The sequence below is a fragment of the Thunnus thynnus genome, chromosome 4, assembly GCF_963924715.1.
Source record: "Thunnus thynnus chromosome 4, fThuThy2.1, whole genome shotgun sequence".
Classification (NCBI taxonomy): domain Eukaryota; kingdom Metazoa; phylum Chordata; class Actinopteri; order Scombriformes; family Scombridae; genus Thunnus; species Thunnus thynnus.
The window spans coordinates 13,334,290-13,358,688 of record NC_089520.1 but is presented as its reverse complement, the minus strand read 5'-3'; the positions used below and the strand labels follow the sequence as shown (position 1 = coordinate 13,358,688).

Genomic DNA, 24,399 nt, shown 5'->3' with positions numbered 1-24,399 from the left:
TCCTGTTCAGACAGAGAAACTCAAGGCACACTGAAGAGGGGGAGAGAAAGAGATGATTGGTCTTTGATGATTGACCATCATTAGTTGTTCACTGGGGTTTGACAGGTGCTGTCAATGCCATATCTCCTCAAACGTTGAACTGTTTTCAGGTTTTTTTTCAGCGTACAGACAAGAAAACATGGGAAAAAAAGGAAGAAGGAAAAAAATGCAGAGTGCTAGCAGTCGCCTCTTTTCATTGAAATATAAACCGTTTCTCCTAAGTGACATGTTGTTGCGAATGGGCCTTCATGGCTGAATGAACCATGTTACACTCAACCAGCAGCAGTGTTTTGGTTCAATGAACGGTCAATGCCTTAATTATTCTACCTACCAGTAGTGATGACCTAGTGGTTAGCTGGTGATGTGGACGCAAATCTATGCTCATACATAAGTAATGTTGCAATACATTTTCTTTTAAAATCTTTGTCTTTCAGCCGCTGGACCATGAGACCAAGTACATGCACAATGTCGTGGTGGAGGCAGTAAACAAGCATGTAGACCCTCGCTTCGTGGACCTGGGCTCCTTCCGCGACCAGACCATTGTCCAAGTCACCGTGTTGAACATTGATGAGCCACCACTCTTTCAACCAGCAGAAGGCACTATAATGGAAGTACAGGAGGATGCCAAAGTAGGAGCACTGGTTGGCATCGTCACTGCCAGGGATCCAGATGAAGAGAATAAACCTGTCAGGTATGACAAGGACCAACTTCACCAAAAGTAAAAATACATTGCACCATTAAAGAATTGAAGAATATTTATCAGACTTAGTGCTTGTTCTCTAATTAAGGTGAGAAAAAAGGGTTATGGCTGGCTTTTATCTACATGAGTTAAATAGTGATGAAGTTTTCAAAGTTCCAAACTGTGATTAGTTTGTAATCGCATAAAAATACTTGGTCGACATTGGAATACAAACTACTTACTTACTAAAATGTGATGGTTAGAGCAGATTGGATCTTTGGGTGAGAGAGAAAGACAGATGACCCAAATGTTCAGATGTTGTACAAATGTGCATATGTGGTAATTACATTAAATTTTCCTTAAATTAAAACAATTTTGTTCTGTTAATAATACAAAAATATATGAATAAGCAAGAAAGAGTTAAATTTACTACAGAATAAGTAACAACTGCTTTTTAAAAAAAGTCAGTGACTTGATAAAATATTGTGTGTAGTTGGCATGTAAACCAAACCAAAAATTTTGTTGAAAGATAGCCTTATTGCTAAATATGAACGACAATATCACAAAAAGTAACATTCTCTATGACAAAAAGTACATCATGTCTGAGGCTTGGACAGGGCACTACAGCACTGCAACAAGTACAGCCACTATCATGTCCACTATCATGCACATACTGTATCACGCATCTACTATATATTGTTTTACCACCCTAGATATATTTTTATTGGAATAAAATTATACAATGAAAAACGTAACTTTAGAGTCCCATAATTCACGAGCCATGAATGGATAGATAGGTACCTGGTGGGCTTAAGAGCAAAATCTTTTTTTCTTTTTTTTTCTAACAATTCCTCTTGAAGATGGAATGAAAGCCCAAGAAAACTGTGAACAGTGGGACTTGTACGATGGATAAAGCTGTGTAGTGTATCTCTTTTTTCTCTCAGATCACGGTGTGTGATAAAAACAATATCATCTGGTAATCTGTATCAAGGTCTGTGGTTTATATGTCCTCAGAAGAGCAATTGCAGTGTGAGAGGGGAATATAGATAAGGGCTAAGACAGTCTCACTGACAGAGTGTACACCGACACACGCAGGGCCTGTGCAAATTACCTCGATTAAAAATGCATGAGGCTCAGAGTTCCAGGTGTAATAAAGTACAACACAATGGCAGCACTGTCGTTCACCAGTGTCTTGGCAGCCCAGAGCCAAAAGAGTGTGTGTGATACGTGTGCTAGCATATATGAGTGTGTGTGTGTTGAAGTGTGTGCATGTATTTGAGTAAGTGAATGGGTGAGTAAGAGGAAAGGAGGGAGTGAGGTTGGCGAGAAGCCACCTACCGGGCAAAGTTACTGATCTCATAGCCTCTGGCATTAGGCAACACACCCTCTTTAAACTCTGCATAATATGCACCCTGAGTGATGATGTTTTAGTGCAAAATATCCATGCACTGTTTTTTGCAACAGTAAAAACAAGCTGCAAATGGAACTACTCTTCATCTTACAACTAAAGCAAACAAAATCTAACATACAAGGATTCAACCAGGTAAATCAAACAGCTGGCACACAACTTAGATACACTTGTCAAAAGATGCTCTTTGAAACAGGACAAGCATGAAAAAGAGATTATCGTCAAATTTTAAGGACATAAATACTACTTTGTGGAATGTGGATGTGGTTCTGATGGGTAAGAGACTTAGTGTTTATGTGCAAAAGGATTGTTAAATGACTAAAAATATGGTTATAACATTCCCCCACAAAAATCATCATATACTGTAAACCAATTATTCTTTTGTTTCATCATGGTAGGAGTGTGGGGAGACAAAGATAGACAAAAACAATTTGTTTTGAGTCTGTCATCTGAATCCAATTCTTAAGAAAAAAAGAAATTGTGCAGCGCAATCTGAAATTTAGCAAAGGAGAGATAAATTCAATTTTAATGTTTATACTTTAGACAGATGTCAATGCCAGATGTAAATGAAAGCCAGCCAAATCTAATTAGTGTTGTAAATGGGATCTGTGTTAATACTAGATGTAAAAGGGCTGTTCACTGACAGATACATGGATGCATATACTGTACATGTTGTTGTATATGTGCATCACTGCCATGGTGTTGCTGTAAATGAATGTTGATTTTAATTCAAACTAAGGCTGTTTTGAAGGTATTTTATCCATATCTAGTTAGCCAATGACTTATAATTAATAAAATAATTATTTTCTTCCTGTAGTTAATAATCAAAATCAGTGTCATTATTGACATTCAGGGACATGAAGTAAATACAAATGCTGACGAATTATTTAAATATACCGTAAATCATATATAAAGTATAAATCAGAAAGCCATTTAATCAATGTGCTCTTCTCTACATCACACTAGTTTATTATATGTTTCCTTTGACATTATGTTTCACACTGTAGACCTGGGAGAATGCTGGCTGGCATGTTTGTCAGAGAGGTCTTAAGAGCTGATAAAGCCCATGGTACTTAACTATGGTTTATGTGGGTATAAGCCAGCTGTGAGCGTGCGTGTGCAGTGGGGGGAAGGAACTAAGAACAAAGAAACCTTTCAGCAGATTTCTGTTGACTCACCAATCTTTTGAAAGCACCAAGTACCCCAAAGAAGGAAAGATGCATTTGTCTTTTTTTCTAGAGTGCACAATGAAATTTTAATGTTTATTTTCTTACTCTGAATAGGCGAAAAAAAAGTCACTATATGGAGGCTTGCAGTGACGGGACACGGTGTTATTAGGGTCACAGGACCTGTGACAAGACTCCAGTAAATGCCGTCAAAATATAATTACTCTAACCTTGGTGCCTTCTCTAGAAGTTATTATTATTTAGCGAAGCCCAAAGTTAACTCTCCAAGTATTGGTTAAGCACTTAAGAAAAATGTACAAAGACCTAAATTAAAGGCTTTGAAAAGTGAAATCCCTCTTTACTTATTGACTCTTCTTAATAACCCATTGTCTCTCTCTTTCCTCTCACTTACTGTCTCTCTCTCTCTCTCGACATCTATGTCTTATTTTTTCATATATATTGTTACAGGTTCTCCATCGAGCGGACCACAGACCAGGAGATGATCTTCCATATTGATCCTGATTCTGGTGCCATCACACTGGGCAAGATTTTGGACCGAGAGACCGCAGGCTGGCACAATATCACTGTGAAGGCAGTAGAAGCAGGTACATCCCTTCCCAATCGAAAATGATCTTATCACACATAGGATTTGTACATCTTCATACTACTATGAAGAGTGTGATATTATTATCGTCTGGTGAGCTCTTCACCCTGTCAACATTTTCATCCCACAAAGTCGGTATAATTGTCTCTATCAGGTACAGTAGGAGCCAAAATGATTTTAAAAAGGTTTTGATATTTCTATGTGCTTGCTATGATCATTTTGGATCTCAGCGTGTCAAAACAAGGCTGGAAGAAACCCTTAATGGGTTGCAGCAGGATACAGCGGACAAATTTATCAGCATTGGAATGAGCAAATAATTAAACTTAATCTTGATAATCATTCACAATCACAATTAATCTAGCAGCCATATGCTCTTCTCATATCACTGAAGGGAACTAGAAAAACTACAACTTAGATGACGGGCAACGAAAATTGTTCAGCTGATGATTGGCAAGCCTTGTTGACACCCAGCACCTGCCAGTGATGGAGACTGTACAAGTTGAATTAGCTGTCCAGCATTTGCTGACTCCCATCAGAGGTGATAAAGGGTGACAACCTCAGACTGTGATCATTAGCTACCAAAGCTTTTCGCACTTTTTCAGCTGTAGAATGTTGTGGCTTTTTGAGAAAGACAGGAAAGAAGAAGGAAATATATGGTAGTGAAATGGACATAAGATTTTAACAACTTTGTCATCTAAGAATGAATATACAGTAAGTCTCATGAGAAAAAAATGACTTAATAACAATAATAATTAATCATAATTAATTCTAAAATCAGTAATTATAGGTGTAGGCAAATTGTACTTGTGCATTTTTGTGAGTTAAAGTTTTCCATATTGTAGCATGTACTGGTAAATGTTTTACGTGTGAATGAAAAATATGCTTTTAATGTTCAGAATTGAAAACATAGCCCTGTTTCTGAATTTGATAGTGACAGCAGGTTCCAATCCTATGTTTTGAGCTACTGTTTTCTTGACATTTGGATCACAAAATTGCAACTTCACTGTACTGTATATCAGTAAAGGTAATGCTACTGTTCTGTTTGAAATCTGTGCTGAAATAGTTTTCATTTATTCTGCCAAGCCATCAGGGACATCATCCTCAGTGGTAGCCATCAACACACTGTCAGTGTCATCTTTCTGATACCAGGGAGAAAATACAGTCATCATTTTATCACTTGTCTTATATCTGACAAACACATCACTGAAAATGAAGGAAGAATTTAGATTTTTTTTGCAATGGGTCTTTTTGTCATAGCAAAGAAAATGAACAATGTAATAACTTGGAAAAGCTGAGAAGTTATTACTATACCATTTGAAGTAAACTTGAGAAAGGAGGGGGCTGGGTATTCCCTGCTTTTTCAATCTTATACAGATGAAGTGATTTTGTGATTGCAGTGAAAGCAGAGGAGATTGCATTCTGCATCTAACTGGTATCAACCATCACAAACACAAAAAGAAGAAAACAATGCACATAAACAAAGTTGATTTCAAAATGTCTTCATATTTGTTCTTCTCTCATATAGCCTCACATTGTGATTACTCCAATAATCAATACAGCCTAAACTGAATAGTACTTACCAGACACACATGTGCAAGTCGGAAGCAAGTCTCAAGTTACTGTGGTGAGAATCAAGCAAGTCGAGTCCCTGCTACATATAAGTCAAGCAAGACAAGTCAAGTCATCGCTCAGGTCGAGCAAGTCATAGGTCAAGTCATATGAAATTCTGATGATCTATCCCAGTTTCCATACACATTTAAATAGGTTAAAAGACAGTGGTCATGAAAAGTTGAGTTTTATTTTCAACATTAACGAAAATTTTTGACATTTTGTGGCAATCATTAACAAACCTCCTAAATGAACAACAATGGAGAGTCGGGCTCTGAAGTCATAACATAGCACTATAGCTCTAAAGGGCTCTAAAGTGCAAACAGAAGTACGACAAAAACCAGCCAATAGGTTCGCTAAAAAGACACATTCACTTTCCTTTTTTTTTGGGTTTTGTAATGATAGATGAAGTTGGATGTTGTGCTGGTCGTGTCACTGATTTTTGAGCTGCAGACCTTGCATACCGCTGTTCTCCTCTTACTTCCGTCATTGACAACATAATCCTTGAATCCAAATAGCTGTCTCGTGCATTGGCCTCTGCTGGTCTGCCATGTCCTAGTAGGTTGCCAGGTTTGCACGCATTGCACTAGAAATCACACACTCATGTTTCAAGAAACTTCTCAAAATCTAGAAAAATGCAAATATTTAATTAAAAAAGTCAAGTACTTTTCAGTCATCTGTCTCAAGTCTAAGTCAAGTCTCAAGTCATGAAATCCAAGTCAAAGTCAAGTCAAGTCTTTTTATCAATGTTTTCTCATAACCAGTGGTGGGGCACTCAAGTCATGTTTCTTGAGTCTCCCACCTCTTGTACTTACTCAATACAAACATTAAGACAAAATTAGGCTGTGAGTCTTTTCTTTTTTGAGCTGAAATTCCCAGAGCAATTTGGACGCTTTTGTGCTCTGCCTCTTTGTGCTTGGCATTATGTCATAGGCACATTTTAATGTTAATTGAACATTTAAAGCAGCCCTACCCCTTCCAATATCAGACATAAACACATGCCTGCACTTGATAGATAAAGCCTCTCACATTGCCTTCCAAGGAAACATCTGGACAGACAGAGTCAGTGGTCAACGCCATCAGAATTTCCATCCAGTTTCTATATCGCTTGTTAGCTCATGGAGCCTTGAGAGCTGTAGACACACACAGACAGGAAACAGAAAGAAAAAAAAAATCTAGAGACATAGAAAGGAAAAAAGGGCCCATAAGTGAGATGGGAATAGAGGGGGGTTGGAGGGGAAATAGCTATAAAGCAGCTAGCTAGCTAGAGTATTTTGAGAAAGGACTTCATTTTCTCCATAATGATTTTGGTCTTTTTTGTTGAGTGTCTCTGCTCATTAAGGCTGGAGAGCCACAAGGTCAACTTGTCTGAGGACATTGTTAAAACTAGAGTTTTGTGGCACAACCCTTAATTATTCCCCAGTCCATTACTGACCTTTGAACTATTGTATTGCCACTGTATCAGTATTGGACAAGTGACAACAGCTTTCTGACAATGTTCGGTGTCTGTGCCCTAGGATTAACCCGGGCTATAAAGCTGCGAGAAGCACACTAAATGTCAATTACCACACATGTGTCTGTGGACTAAGTAAAGAGGTTTAAGTTAAAGTGCAAGTGTGAGCAGAGTGTGCAGGACTGATATCCCTCCAATCAAACACAAATATACACACATACACATAAAGCATGTCTTCAAATTCACCCAATGAAAAGTTAGAACTGCTAGCATTTCTACCTGCAGACATTGTTACTGTAAAAGAGAAAACAACCCCTCATCTGTATAGTATTTGTCTCCCTTCCAGAGAACACAGAACCTCCTGAGAACAGGAGGAGCATTTAACTGCACTGTCACTAGCCAGGGTACTCGTGCTTCCTGACAGTCTTCTCCATAGAAACATATCGGGGTAAGTTAGAGTGACATATAATTTTCGAAAACTGATAGCAAGTATGATATCACCTTGCAAAACTGCTTTTTTACTCAGACAGGTAGGTGGGAAAAAGGAGAATCACCCAGAGGGCAGAAAGATACAAAAGTAGCTGGAAAGTCTTTATCTCTTGCAGTATTGCAGGGAAGAGACATTTTCTACAGCATAACTTTTCTCACTTGCTGTCTGGCAAACAAATGTACACTGTTTGATTTTTACAGCATTAGAACAATATTCTGTCTGACTCCAAATGAATCACACATTTGTTGCAACATTGGGAGGGGAAATTAATGTCTCTTTTCAATCAAAGTTGGAAAATGCGAATTTGCAGAGTGCAATATGTGGTTCACAGTCAAAATGAGATGAAATATGGTAACAGAGTACACAAAAGAGGATGTTAGTTTTTTTTTTTTTGTTTTTGTTTTGTTTTTTTACAAATTATGCACCATTGGAGGTTTAAAGTGTTCTGTTTGGATGAATGAAGTAGATGCTCTTGTAGTGAAGAGGACATCTGTCAACAAGGATGGGGGAGATTTAATAATGTGTAATTAGGGACTAGAGTTTATGACCTTGCTGATGTGTTCTGTTGCTCTGTTCTGTTATATAATCACTCACATGCCAGTGTAGTTGCGGAGGAGAAGATACTGAATACTCAAACAGTTGTGTTGTGTTTTGTTTTCCTACACTTGCTAAGTTGACACAATTAATTTGTCAAATAGCGGTCATGCACAGTATATAGAGTGCTTGTGGGGAGTCTCTGGCACTCAAGGCCACAGAGTTGCTCACTTGCACTGTATTAGTCTAAAATGACTGTGAAGATAAATGCTTACATACACTGCTACTGTCATCAGAGTTATTTAAATGTTGTTTGTTGTGTTCTTATGTGTTTGCCATATAGAGTGCTTTAAGGAGTAGCAGTCTTCACTGGGATAAATGTGGAGTGAACTTTCTATTATGTTGTTTCATCATCCGCCCATTGGTGATTCAAACCCAACTCAGTTAATTTTGATGAAAGAGAACTCCTGCTTCCACCACTGATTTGCAACATGTTCATAATTCATATTATTGCACTGATTATCCCGAGGAGGGACCATTACCACTAATTGGATTTTGATGAAACTTGGGGAAATTGTGCATCTCCCCAGTTTGTTGTAGTATAGGACTTTTCATTGATTGGTCAAGAGGATTGCTAATAAACAACACAGTGCCTAAAGAAAGTGTATGCACATCCCATCATGATATCAGGTACATGGGCAAAAGACAATCTCAAGATGAAAAGGTGCCCACACTGAATATACGCTTTATTTAATACAAGTATGACATTACATCGTCATCAGATAATTTGGACATAAATATAAGTGATCTTTTCTTCCTGGGAGTTAAACATTTGATTGCACCCCAGTGATTTATATAGAGATAATATCTCTCAGTTTTGTGTTGACAATATTGAAATAATTGAATGTGTATCGATCGAATGGCTCAATCTGGGATTCACACCTGTGGCGAATCAGGACCCTCTTAGTCATATGTTGAATATTATCTGATGAAGACATAATGTCAAAATGTTGTAATCGAACTAAATAAATTGTCAATTTGGGAGCATCTACTTACTATGTGGGCATTTATTTTTCTCAGAATTTGATTGGTCAATTTGATTCATTCATATTATTTGCATTTAAAGAAGTCAACCAAACTGACTTTTATATATACTGTACTGACACACTACAAAGGGGCAGTGAAGACTTAATTATGTTACATTGTTCAGCTGCCACACAGTTTTATAAGGAATATACATTTGGATAAGACAGTAGAAGAATTAAAGAAACACATCGCATGAAGAACAGATGTTAATTCTTATTTTTTTCTATTTTTACAATCATCAGTTTTTGTTATATTTATGAAGCATCAATTAGTGTGTATAGTATTTTTCTAATTGTGTTTATACTGAGCATGTCTTTGAGTTGCTCTTGGCAACTTGGTTGATCACTTGCTTAGCTGTTTATCTGGTGTTGTATCATGTATTATGAATCATATTCATATCGATAGGATGGAAACCAAGTTGTTTGTGCTTGATTGGTGTTTACATCAAAAGTCTAATTGTGATTTTTATGTATTGATTTGGTGTTAAAGGTTTACCAAGAGTGTTGTTTGCATTCATTTTGGCCCTAGAAGGTTTTCTGTCATGGGAATCATGGCACAAGCACAGTGAAAAACTAGAAGCATGTTTTGATTTCCTTGGTGTGTCAGACATGTGTGTATTCCCAGTTGCTTGAAGTGTTTAGTCTTGATAGTGATGAAAATGATTTTGTTGTCTGAATACTGTAATGGAAATAAGCAACTCGGATCTGAGCGTGATTATTATTTTTCTCGCCTCACTGTTAACTTTTTTGAGGGCAGGGATAAGGATATAAATCAACACCTGAATCTGAAAACCCTCGTCTTTGAAGTATGGTGGAATGTTTAGTTTTGCTTTAAGCATGTTCCGTGTAATTAGACACATTTCCAGAATATTTTCAGTAATTCACTGTGTTCAGAGGGCCTTGAAATGTTTTGTACTATTTACATGGGGGGCATTTATCGCAGCTGTCAGGTCTTAAATACACACACACACACACACACACACACACACACACACACACACACACACAGTTAACTGTAATAAAGAGATTTTGGTTGGACACCGGTGAGTCTGTGTAATATTGGATCTATGCAACCAAAGAAAAATGCTAATAATACTTTGTAGCCTCTGTGCTTGCATGGCCAGGCCTCTGGCTCAGTAAAGAGACCAGAAGCAAACACCGTTGAGTGCATTTGTATCCTCATTCCCCCCTCCTGACAAAAGTGACATTTTAAACCAGACCGTTTCCTCCAGCAAAGAAGATGAACCATTTGGTCACAAGCAGCATGACACTCCTGACACACACCCACACACACGCATGCAGGCACGCACATGTATGCAAAGACATGCATACACACTCACACATCCTCTATCTGTCTTCCCTGAAGTTATGTCAGTATAATTCAGTGCCTGAGAGATCTACTACACAGTCGTTCTGAAAGATTCGCAACAGCTGGTGAGTGCCGCACAGATGCAGAGCATGCCAATAATCTGTTGAAATCCCTTTATTCTTCTTCTCTATCTGAAGACAGATTTAGAACAGCGCCACTTGGTCCAGATGAATGAACCTGTCTCACTGAATAACTCCTTTTTTTTCCCCATGGAGGGAGTTTGGGATGGGTAGAGGCGGGGCATCCTCGCATAGTTTCATCTGTTTTCAATTCTGGGAATTGAAATGTAAAATGTGTAACATCTGATGATTGCTGGTTTTCATTCTGGCACAGCAGGGACAGCAGCATAATGTGAAGACAAAATTAGAAGAAGAGAAGAGATATCTAGCACTGGTGGGGCTCTCTGTGCATTTATGTTCTTGCTGCTCCGGCAAAAAGCAGTCAATTAAAACCCTGCATTGATGTGAGGATTATGCTATTAGTTGAGACCAGCATTCTCATTAGCTGCTGTGCCACTGCTGGGCAGAACTGTGTGGTGAGATAGAGGGAGAGAGCTTGAGAATTTGTCTGCAATAGTCTGTTGATTATCTGTCTTGCCTTGCTGTCCTTGGTAAACCTGTTTTGTCTTTTTATTATCTACCCAGTGGCCCACCTATATGCCAGCTGTCAACATTTCAGTCATCTGTCTTTTTCATAGACTAAAGAAAATCATGGGCATACAGTAGTGCTGCTGAGTTCACCCAAAGGTTTCTGTTGTACTTTTTGAAGCCTGAAGTTTGGATTTACCCTCGTCATGTTGTTGCAAGAGCTTTAAAATTCAGATGTTGGCAACAAAGAGGAAACTGGGTGGAGCTATTTTGGTGCCCCAAAACATGTCACTCTGTAAGCTTTAATATCTTTTTTTTGGAATAGCTATCACAAAAACATATGTAAAGACAGCAAAAGACTGGCTTTGCAGAAAGAAGTTAAGTTGAAGTTTCTAAGAGCCTCAGTTTCCAGGGCCATTAGAGGAAGTGGCAACAGTTCAACAAGCAACCTCTTGCAATCATGCAAACAGTCCATGGCCTTTTTTGAGAGGATGTTGTTGCAAAACAGGAAGTGAGCGATGTCTACATTTGTTGACTGTTGGTAGACAGTTCATCTTTCCCGAAGTTCATCTTTCCCAAACCTCTTGACCATAAGATTACCCTAAAATAGTTGTGGTTGTCCAAGTTCACCAGATCAAAAAACAATCATGAGTCAATTTTGTTTCAGTATCTAGTATCAGTATTTTGTTTGGTTTGTCCATTCTGGGCTACTGTAGAAACATGGCGGTGCAATATAGCAGGCTCTGTGGAGGAGGACCCGCTCCCTATGTAGATATAAAGGGCTCATTCTACAGGAACAACAACGCAACAATTCTTATTTTCAGGTGATTATACACTAATTAAAACATACTTATGAACATTATATTCCATTTCTGCCAAGTTTGTTCTGCTAGATGCCACTAAATTCTGCACACTGCACCTTTAAAGAGTGAGTTTACTTAATTATACTTAACTATCTGCTATATTTGCATAATTACAGCTATTTAAATTCATTCAGTGGAGCTCCTTTTACTGCAAGGATTTATGTGTGTTTTTTCCACTAGTGGATAATTGTCAGTGCCTGCATGTTGTAACATTTTCTGTATGGTGGTGCTCAAATGCATGAACTGGGTGGTGACAGCTGTGTATACTGATTTATTCATAAGCTGTGTACTCTAATTAACCAGGATATCCAGACCAACACTTGAAGCAACCAGATCACTCGTTTAACACAGAGATAATGTTCCCTCTCTCTTTCTATTTCCCTTTCCAACTTACGTTCTCTCTAACACACACACACACACACACATGCACAGACAGAGGCACTGGGGGCCTCAGGCTCCCTTCTGTACCATACATAGTGTTTTATGAGTAAAATGGAAACTCCATCAAACATTATCATATGATTAAGAATGGGAATTAAGATTCAAGAAGAAGTCGCGCTAATTTGAAGTGGGTTTTGATTGTACTAATTATATAATCTTCTCCACTCCCACGTTTACATTTTGGCCCATTAAGAAAAATGCCTAGAGAGTGCATTGTGGTGTTATTCCTCTTGTTTTATCTATTTGAAAATGGCATGAGAAATAAAATTACAGCACTACATTTGCAGTTTTGTCAAAAGCATTTATTTGTCATTATCATTGTGCTGAGGTGTGCCTCTTGCACTCAGACTATTAAACAGCTATATGCTGTAGTGTCATTATCAGATAGTGGGAGACAAAAATGGAATCTTTGGTACCATTTTCATGTCACTCACTGGTGCCAGAAAGTGTTATTCAGGTAATGGGTGCAATTTGAGCAGGCATTAGATTAAAACCCTTCAGCACTTAGCCACAATGCCAAACCAACTACCTGCTTCCCTGTGGAAAATTGTATTCCATCTAAGTCTTGTCTTATTCATACTGGAAGCAGATGATAGAGCACTGAGACTTGTCTACACAGAAAGCGTTTCAGCTGTGTTTGTCATCCATCTCACGTGCATTTGATGGTACAGATACACTCCCGTTTTAATTAATATGGTTGTCTACATAGGCCATGTATCAGGTCACGTTTTACTTATGATTCAGTGTATTTCTATGCTTCAAGTCTATTTTCTTCAATTTTACATGCAAAACTACAGTGATTGTGTACTGGGCTCCGAGCACTGTCAACACACTTGTGTTGTCTATACCTTGTCTATACCAGCCACTTGTAGCAAAATCAGCATGCCAGCAGTTTTAGCAGCAACTGAAGTCCTCTGTCGATGTCTATACTGAATGCATTCAGCCGAAGCACTGCTATGTTGTTGTTGCCACGTTTTGGCTGCACTCACAGCCTTATACACAATCACTGTAGTTGTGCACTTTCAGTTTATCTTCACTTATGTCTAAAGAAAATAGACTTGATACCTAAAAATACACATCAGGTTGCAGTTACCTAAGTGCAAGTAAAATGCAAGTCGAAGTAGACAGCCTGTTACTTAAGACACACTCCAAACAGGATCAGAACCGTAATCAGCCAGTTACCAAGCCCCAGTGTTGTGTGTAGCAGTCTTACTTTATTCAACCACCCGTGGTTTGTCTCATAGAAAGTCACGCAAAGATATTTATATCCACCACAGTTCTATTAAAATATATCGACATCCAGCAGACAGATTTTATTGATCTATTTTCTTTCTGTTTTTCATATAGATAACCACACCATGGCATCCCACTCAGCAGTGAGTATTCGGATTCTGGATGTAAATGACAATCCTCCTGAACTGGCCACACCATACGAAGCCTCTATATGTGAAGATGCCAAGCCAGGCCAGGTAAGTTATTTAATGCAAAATCAGATTTAGACAATTTCACATGTATTTTCACAGTAAGAATTTAGTCTGTTTCATTACAAAGTCAAAATGAGATGGCATAAATGAATACAGGATCGCAGTTTGTTGAGCATACCATAGTACTGTAAGAATAAGTAGATACACTTAACACAAGCGATACACACTTTGAACAACTGACATTTACAAAAAAAGGGAGTTGGCTAGTTTGATTCAAAACAATTCACACATGTCATTAAAGTAGAAATTTCCAAAAAGAAATGTAAACAATTATTTATATTGTTAATTTTCATTAGTCTCTAAATAAAATATCATCTTGTTAAAGCTGGTGTAATATTAGTGAGTTTTTCATGCAGACAGAATACTAGCAACGACAAAGTTCTCAACTCTGACTTCTATTTTTACTGAAAATATTGGTAGACAGAAGAGTTGTCTCGATTGGTGTAAAGTAAGGTCTCTGATATTTCAGGCAAGGCAAGGCAAGGTAAGGCAGTTTTATTTATGAGGCATGTTTCATACACAGAGGTTGATTCAAGGTGCTGTACAGAGAGTTAAAGCAACACAATACAAAGGTATAACAACAAAATCCAAAGTTTAAAACAACATGACTAAAAAAGAGCAAAATAAAGACATTTAGTTAAAAGCGCTTGGGAAAAATAAGGTTTTCAGTCTGGATTTAAAAGCTGCAGGGTTTGGGGCATTTCTAAGATCAGGCAGTACTGTGCTGCATAATGACTAAAAGACGCTTCTCCTTGTTTAGATTTTGCCCTGGGCACCACTGGCAGTCCAGTCTCTAGTGATCCAAGAGATCTTGCAGGGTTATATTGCTCAAGCGTATCAGTTATATATTTAGGGCCAACTCCATGTAGAGATTTATAAATAAGTAATAAGACCTTAAAATCAGTTCTGTGGCTTACTGAAAACCGGTGTGGAGATCTAAGAACTGGGGTGATGTGGACTGTCCTTTTGGTTTTGGTCAGAACTCTTGAAGCTGAATTCTGAATAAGTTGCAGGAGTCTGATGATCTTTTTAGGAAGTCCTGTCAGAAGTCCATTGCAGTAATAAATTTTGCTGGAGATAAAAGCATGAATCAGTCTTCCCAAAATCTTGTTTTGTCTTAAGGTCCCTGACTTTGGCTATGTTTTTAAGATGATAAAATGCTGATTTTGCTATTTCTTTTACATAACTTGTAAACTTGTAACTTTTGGCCGTTAAAACTCAGGTCAGAATCGATTAAAACACCAATGTTCTTAATCTCCTCTTTTGTTTTTAGTGCCTTGTCCTTTCAGTGAGCAGCAACCCTGAGCCTCTTACCTTTGCTGCCAAATAAAATGAACTGTTTTTTCTTTGTTTAATTGCAAGAAATTTTGAGACATCCACTTATTTATTTGTATTTGAGTGTCATCAGCATAACTATGATAAGCAAGGTTGTTGTTCTGAAGGATGTGGCCAAGTGGGAGCATGTACAGGTTAAACAGAAGCAGACCAAGAATTGACCCTTGAGGGCATGCATTTTGAATTGTAGTTCCCAATAGCAACAAAAAAATCCCTGCCCTCCAAGTATGATTTCGGCCATTTTAAAATTGTTCCAGAAAAACCAACACAGTTTCCCAGTCTAAGTAGACTGTGAGCAACGTTATCAAAGACTGCACTAAGATCTAAAAGCACTAAAAATGATGTCTTGCCTAAATCACTATTAAAACGATTATCACTTAAAACCTTTATAAGAGCCATCTTTGTGTTGTGATTGGCACGAAAGTCTGATTGAAATCGATCAAAACAGTCATTTAAAATTAACAAGTGTGTTAGCTGATTTTCTATAATTTTGCCTAAAAAAGGTAAGTTTGAGATGGGTCGGAAGTTGCTGACAGTAAAGGTATCTAGGTTGCAGTTTTCAAGGATGAAAGAAAGCTGCCAGACAGAAGTAATGCATTCACTATGTTAAGAACATCAGTTTCTATGGAGTTAAAAAAACATTTTTTAACCAGTATCCTTTGTTATGTGAGAAGCTCATTTGATTTAGAGTAAATTGGTGACTCACAGATAAGCAGCATGGCTTCGGGCTTGCCTTTAAATTAGCTTTTTCTGATTTGCACATGGGCTGTATGATTATTATACAAAGTGACTTATATAGAATGTCCTTCTTCCATTTCCATTATTCTTGGTTTAGACATCAACATTAAGTTTCCCAGGTGGCGCATGCACTATATATGGAACAGCCAGCAACTCTTCTTGACATTATTTTTTCTTCTTTTCTTTAATCTTATTGTTTTAGCACTACAGGTAGAAATCAGAGTAACTAGCAAAACAAAACTACTGCTATGCATTTGGCACAATAACAATTATGTCTATAATACTATAATAAATTATATATTGCAAAAACGAATGGAAGTGAAGGATACATGAAAGGACAGAAGAGAGAAACATACTCTGCTATTACTATAAATTATGTGTAACATAAATTCTAACACAGACACAGTAACATGAACATGTGTATCGTTGTTCAAATGAAAAAGTCATAAATTGGCAATAAGTAGAGCTACAATAAAGCAGAGGACTTATAAAATTAAATTTTGTAGTAGTGGTAATTCAGAAAAGGACATGATTTATTTCTGTATTTTTATCGTGAACATTTATTCTCAACCTCTTGAACAAATATATGTAATAAAATTCTACACTTAAGGTACACTTATTAGCTTTTTACAGAGCTTTCAACAATATGCCAGGGCCTTCGTCAGCAAAGTGAAGTTACTTAAGTGTCATTATGTGACAAACAGAACCTTGATAATGTTATACCAGATGGTCATATATCCATCAGTGAACAGAGACAGTGAACCTTGAGTTTAGAATATTTTATGACTTGTGTTGGTTTTTTGTCCCACTCATACTCATCAGCCACTTTCTTCTTGTCTTCCTAGAATTTCATTATTCATTATTACTATATTTCTGGTTTGGATCATTTTAAATTGCACACTATCATCTATTTGACACTTTATACCTAAGGCAATTTTCAAGTCATCTGTTGGGCAAAGGCACAATTTACCAAAGAGGATTGGTACCAGAATAAACTGTTTTCTCAAGAATACATGTATTTTCACATCTTTTTTAAATGCTTGGTACAAATTAAATATTTCACAAGATATTGAATTTGTGTCTATGTCAGAAATGTTTTTCTTTAAACTAAGGATTTGGGGAATTCATATTTGAATTGATAAAGAGTTTTTTGGGACTATTCTGGATGCTATTTAGCCAAGCTCTCCATGAAAGACATCATGTTTCAGTCAGAGAAGTGTACTTAACAGTGGCAGTGCCTATTGTACCACAAAAATGTATACAGTTGTAAGTATAGAGTAAAGAACAAAATTGTAGACAAAATGAAATTCTAGAATGACTTTTATATGCATCATTACCCAACACCAATCAAACAGTGGGAGTCTGTTTGAAAAATTAAGGCAAAAGACAACACCATGGTTCTTTACAATTCGATAGGAGGTCAGGTCTTTCCACTGATCACCATTAAAAATGGAAAAAGTCATTAGGGTGTTTTATTCTCCTTACACAGTCAACAGGCCCTGGGCTGAGTTGGACCCAATTATCATGTGCAGAGCAAAGGAATAATAAAAAAAGCAAGGCTTTAAAGTGGGGCCTCCATGCTGGAAGCTGCATTTACATGTGTAATGAGGCTCAGGCCTCTCCTCCCCTTGATCCACAGACTCTTAACCACTTATAGCCCCCCTGTGCCTCTGCAACACCGCCCGCCTGCGCTTTTCTAGAACATTGTCTGGTCTGATCTCCCTCACTCCCACCTCGCTCCCTCTCCCATCTGCAAGAGCCCACATTAACCTTCAGCTCCTAATCACACGGAGATGATTAGTCTTCCAGCAAAAAGATCATTGCTGGCTCCCAGCATTGTAAAAGAAAAGGTTTTTTAATGCTCTCATTAGAGAGAAATGCAGTGAAATATTTCACACTGTAATTGCAGACCAAAGAACAAGATTTGAAAGTAAATACAGGTGAATTTGACATTGTATCTATCTATCTGTTGGTTTGCTCTGTACCTCTGCCTGTCTATCTACAGGGCGTCAACAAATGACAGGAACATCTGACAATATCTATTCATTCTCATTCATCTCTTTCTTGTCTGTTCTAGCTTTTTTTGTATCGCTGTTCTTGTATGTTGTTGTGGGGAGCTCTGTCAGTTGGCTGCTGAGATTGAATGAAAATGTGTTAGCCTTGGGTCAAAGGCTTTCTAACGCTCATTTTCAGTCTCAGGGGTAACCACTGAGGGGCATAAGGGAAACAATTTTCTTCTCCATGTTATTTTCAGAATAATATAAAAAACTGGTACCAGCAGTTGTTGTCGGTCCATGTACCTTCCATCCAAAGTTGTGTTCAACTTGTCTGATAACAGGATAAACAAATATACAATGCATTATTTTGTTTTTCCCAGTTTTTTTGTGTGAATTAAAAAAAAATGGATATCCACATACGTTTCCTATTTTCATCTTCAAATCCACAATTGGAATAGAAATTAAACCAAAACCAGAAAACAACTTGTTTTTTTGCTTTTATTGTTATATCTATAATCTGCCCCTACTGCATCGCTACAAAAATATTGTCAATGGCTATGTTTGCTATAGTATAGAGATAGATAGATAGATAGATAGATAGATAGATAGACACACACACACACACACACACGCACACACAGGGAGACATGCACCTTTATGCACGAGGCATTGTTTAAATCTCCGGTCAGGATCTAATGATAATTAATGTTCTGTGTTCTTCGCATCCAAAAGGTCAGCTGTTACACACACACACACAGTCCAGGTTCAGTGAAATTGTCTGTTGTAAAGCAACCATCCTCCTGATAAATCCTGAGCTCCGTCAGAGCTGTCTAAAAATTCCATGTTGTTATTACAGAGGCTTAATTTTTCTCCCCCTGTAGACTTCCCTCTGTCCCATCAAGTTTACAACTACAATTTTTAAAGTTCAAAGTTTTTATTCATGCTGCATCACCCCCCGCCTCTAGGTGGCTGGCAACCAATAGGCCCATTTGTGTAGTTGCAATAATTTATTTTTTTGTGCCATGTGAGAGCCAGTCCAGCAAAAATAGACCACGCACGTAAAGGTAGTGGAGTGGGGAAAAGAACTGGGTGTGCCCAACAGAGCTGCTCACTGTAGACATTACAGTCCACCTCCACTGGTCCCTACGGGGACAGGTGGTAATTTTTTAAATTATGACAAGCAGCTTGAACTTTCCAGGCTCCATCTATCCATCCATCCATCTATCTATCTATCTATCTAGGCAATAGCAAGCATATCCAGTGATTATGTTTTTGTAGAGATGCAGCTGGGGCAGATAATATAGATATGTAAAAGCGAAAAACAAGTTGTTTGCAAAAGCATGATCACCTTTAGTTTTCAGCTGAGAGCGAGGGACAGCCAGTAGGTCGTGGTCAGACGACCTAAGTGACCTTCTGGCAATATAGGGATGGAGAAGATCACTGATGTTCTCAGGTGCCTGTCCATGCAGGACTCTATACATGATAACAAGAACCTTAAAATGAATCCTAAAACGGATTGGAAGCCAATGTAAAGAACTTAGAATAGGTGTAATGTAAGTCATCTTGCTGGACCTGGTTGACAGTCTTGCAGCAGCATTCTGGACCATCTGTAGACGGTTCAGAGATGACTTGCTGACACGGGATGTTTTGAAAGCGTGCATAATCATTTCAAGCTCTGTGATACGACAGTCTTGAGTTTTGCAATATTTCTTAGATGGAAAAAACATGTTTTTAATGATTTAATGTGCCAATCGAAATGCAGTCCTGGTCAAATATAACACCAAGATTTCTTAAGTTAGACCTAACAGCTGAGGAAAGGGACCCAGTGCACTTAGCAACATTGGGAGCTATACTATTGGGAGTTAGAAGCAATGATAAGAACCTCTGTCTTGTCAATATTAAGCTGTAAGAAGTTGTTTGACATCCAGTCCTTAATGGCAATCAGACAGTTGTGCAACACAGATGGTTTGTTGGGGTTATCAGGCTTAAAAGAGAAAGAGAAAGAGCTGAATATCATCAGCGTAACAGTGATAGGAAATATCACTAAATTTGATGATAACCTGATCTAAGGGAAGTATATAAAGCAAACAGAAAAGGACCCAAAACAGAACCTTGAGGCACACCACAGGAAAGAGCAGCAGTTTCAGACGTGTAAGGACCAAGTGACAAAGAAAAACTCCAATCTGACAGGTAGGAGGAGAAACAGTCCAAGGCACTCCCTGAGACACCCGCACACTGGCTAAGCCTTTTAATCATTATTCTGTGATCCACAGTATCAAAAGATCCAGCAGCACTAAAATGGAGCACTCACCCACATCGGAAGACATCATTATGTCATTATCATATACATGTATTGTACAGTGTATATATACACAGTATTGTACATATACATACCTCTGTATTCGAAAGAGACTAATAAGGCTAATTAGGTACTGAGGTACAGTTCCAAATAAAAAAAAATACTTTGCTGCCTAATTTAGTTGGTTTTTTTTAAGTACAATGAAAAAACACAATGCCAATACCTATTATTTTGATTCACAGTATTCTGTAAGAAAATCAGAAGGGCTGGCACTCTGCCCTCATCTAAAACCCTTTGCTCTCTTCAGAAGTAATCAAGTTGTTTGGCAACTGTCCGATCAGTGCAATTTGGCCACATCCAGTATGCTAGAACTTGCCCTGGATTTTTATTTGTGTCTTGCTAAGACACATGACAAGCCATTCTTTTAGGAATTACATGAGGTGGAGGCTGTATACATGCACTGTAGGTCCAGGAAGTTGGAACTAACAAGATGATGTCACACAGCCTTTATGAATCTCTGTCATTTATAAATTGATGCGTATTTTCTCCTCCTCCCTCTGCCTATGCAGCACACATTTGCTCTGTGCCACTTTCTGAAATCACAGCCACATGCTCACACACACCTGCAATCACACACAGACACACACACATACACACAGTCTTCCATCAATTCAGAGGACGTAACACTGACTCACATTCATTTCCTGGAGATTTATCCTAACCCTAACCATAATCACTACTTGCCTAACCCTAACATTAACCTAACCCTAACCATACCTCAACTTTAAACCAAGTCTTCATCCTAACATTAATGATTTACATTTTGATGACTTGTTTTTTGTCCCCACATGCGACTGTGTGAACAGATGTTGCAATGTTGCCACAAAATTAAGGAATACCTGGTGCACATACACACAGACGGCAGAGTTACGCTTTGCACAACATAATTAACAAACATTATACTTCAAGAGGATTCATAAACTGTCCTGTGCAGTCCTCAGACTGAAATACATGCCCAGTACAAAACAGTGGAAGTGGGAACGAGGTTGAAGCAGAGGATAAATCTACCATCATAGCACACTGAGAGAACATCTTCAATGAATACTTCCAAAATATTTGTGCCACCAATTTTTGTTACTGTTTTGAGTTACACTAAATCTGCATCCCTGTACAGAACCCTGTACACAAGGTGTCTGCTTGGAATAGAAGTAATAACAGTCAAGAATGTCACTGTCTTCTTTTCTGAAAGCAGGTCTAATGATCTATAGTATAGTGACAAAGCTCATGATGGAGACAATACATCTGAGACTACTATCTGAGACAGTATTTTTGGATCTGTATCTGCTTGGAATTGACAATTTGACAGTCAAACAAAGAAATAAGCATAATGTAGAGGCTTGCTACTAAGTGTAAAGTTATTTTAAGAGCAAGGTTCCCACATTTGTAAGGTTATGGTGTTCTCTTACCTTACATATAAATACAAAGGTCAAAATTGTGGGATTCTTTTGGAGCAGAGGGCTCTTTCCTGATATGTTGAAGCACTTTGATGTCTGCTTCCCAGGATGCACTTATTTATTCAGTAAAATAATATGCCAAAGGAGGAGCCCAGGGGTATAAGCATCAGCCAACAGATGTTTGCGTGTAAAATGAGCTTCAATTTTGTTTCAGTTCCCCTGAATGTTATTAATCAATTTGGAAATTTGGACAGGGCAACGGCTCTCGGAAATAGGCGTAATTAAATCCATTTTTCTTTCACCTGGATTAGACGTCAAACACTGGCAAGCTGCCCTCCTTTGCCTTATTGCATATGCCTCTGGTCCCAGACGATGTGCACTTTGCTCACTTCATCTGGCCTCTGTGAAAAGAAAATCTGAAGTTAGAAAGAGTTATTATTGCTTTGTTCAGTTTCTAGCCTACTCACCTTCTTCAAAGGCCTGCTGCACTGGCAGAATTAATTAGAGCCCACACAACACCTGTTATTTTGCAATTGAATCAACTGTCAAATTGCTTGGCTCAAGATTCAAAACTTTTACAGAAGAATGGTCCTTAGTTCGTTGTTCCCACTGCAAATCAGCTAAAACTCGCTCGTGAGGCATTATGAGTATCATATGATTGATAGCAGGACTTGATTGTGGCTAATTATAAGCAAACAGTAATTTATTTTATACCTAAATAGTTCAATCATGCTGTCAGTGGAACAACAAGGCATATAGCACACTATAAGTGATGTTTTTCTGTTTGGTTTTTAAGAGTTTTGTTAATATTTACCCAAGTGACAATTACAGTGAAAAGTGCATGTGAGGAAGTCATGTGTTTGTGTTGTTTTTTTCATGCTTTTTGTGTGCATATATGTTTGTATGTATCCTATCCTGTATATCTATCTTTTTGCTAGCACTTTCTGTTTATGATAAAATGTATCAGAAACACATTCACACATTCCTTTGTTTTTGCACAGACATATGCTAGAATGAAATGTTGATGTGCATGCACACACCCACACACATGCTGTATACCTGTATACACACAGCCTTCACTGTCACACTCTTAATATGTCAGATCAACCCCCGGTACACTAAGCTAATGAGGAGCGTTCCATTGTCTCCTGTTGTGTGCTGTGTTATCACCCAGTCTCGTTCATGGAGTGTCAGCTCTCTGGCTCAGGTCTAGCTTTCGGTGGAACCACAGAGAAAATCAGATTAACCTAAGCCTTTTAACTGCGGTTGGGTTTGATCCCATTTGAGAGTTGGCAACGCAACCTATTTTGTTTGTGTTTAGAGGCAGAATGCATGTGATGGGAGGGGGTAGGGTTGGCTGAGAAGTAAATAAAAAAAATGGGTAACACAGGCTAAGCAGCTTTTACTCAGGGACACAGTTCAAGCCAGGGCCATGACACAAAGTGTTAAATAGCTTCTCACCTTTTATTTACAGCACCTTCTAGGGGTCTGATGCAGGTTTATGTTCAGAGATGGAAAAAGAAATCATAATAAGTGACTTTAAGAGGAATGCAAAGAGATTCTGAGTAGATTGGATTCATACTTCTATCCTATCATACAGAACACATGTACTCAACCATGGCAAAAAAGAAATGCATTCTTAATACTGTACATTTCTTAATATATCAGTTACAGGTGCTTCTGCATGGAAAATATAGTCCTATCCACCCCTTTTCATGAGTAGTTTGAATTTATTCATACAAATCTTTGAATAGATGCCAGCAATAGAAATTTGAAACAAAGCCAAATTATTGCAAAAGGTTTGTATGCATGCCTGAGGTGGAAAGGTTGGCAGTGAAAAATAGATTTCTCACACAAGCAATTGTTGTTGCGTCTTCCTCTGTAATTGCAGCATTGTCACTTTGCTGCCATTTACCCTTTCATGCCACATTCCACATTACATTAGGAGGAAAAAGAATAAAACTGTCAACCACCACAAGCGTTATGATGTGTATAGACAGAAGAGACACATTCATTAATTGAAATAGTGTTATATTGGTTAGCAGCACTGAAATATTACAAGAGTTTTAGAAAACATTCTGATGAACATTTTAGTCAAATATTAAGGGAATGTGTTTTTCTTGTCATAAATTTCAGGTTTGGCAAAAAGCCAGTGTAGTGACCACATGACCACATTTAATTTTATATGTTAGAAGACCATTTTAAGTAAAAATCTTCAGTAAATATTGTCTTGTCGGTCAGGGGTTCAAGAAGTGATTCATTTTCTATTATTGAAGGTTTAGATTCACAGTAAACTGACAAATGTGCTATTTTTATGTCTTGATCTTTTTTGGAAATTTTTGGAAAGTCATGATAGACTGTACTCCATCCTAACCCCAACATATTTCTGCTATTTCTGCGATGGCCATGACTAGGACATAGAATGTCCCTTTGATTCAATAGTGTAACATAATCTCTGATTCAATCAGTGAACACTGTAGAATGCTAAAGTAGAGCCTGCACACCAAGACTCTATTTAGTAACAATGTTTTGTTCAGTGAAGCTTCTTCAGGTCAGGTCAGATTTATCATATCTTTAGAATGTACCTTTTTCAACTGGAAGCAAGTTCTTCTTCTCATTAGCAATGATTGCATTAAGCAAGGCGGGGAGGGATATCCTAATTGTGTTTGCCTTGGGCCTCAAAGTCTCTCAACCTGCCCCTGTGTGGACTACACACACACACACACACACACACACACACACACACACACAAAGACACACATTTTG

The 24,399-nt window shown here is 38.0% G+C and overlaps 1 protein-coding gene across 1 annotated transcript in view; it reads left to right on the top strand.

Moving 5' to 3' along the window:
• LOC137181232 (cadherin-22) overlaps nt 1–24,399 on the top strand; it is a 176,491-nt gene that overhangs the window by 132,856 nt on the left and 19,236 nt on the right. Inside the window, exons 8-10 of the mRNA XM_067586791.1 lie at nt 474–730; nt 3,761–3,897; nt 13,674–13,795. Of these exons, the coding sequence (XP_067442892.1) occupies nt 474–730; nt 3,761–3,897; nt 13,674–13,795 (516 nt within the window). The remainder of the gene's footprint in view (nt 1–473; nt 731–3,760; nt 3,898–13,673; nt 13,796–24,399) is intronic.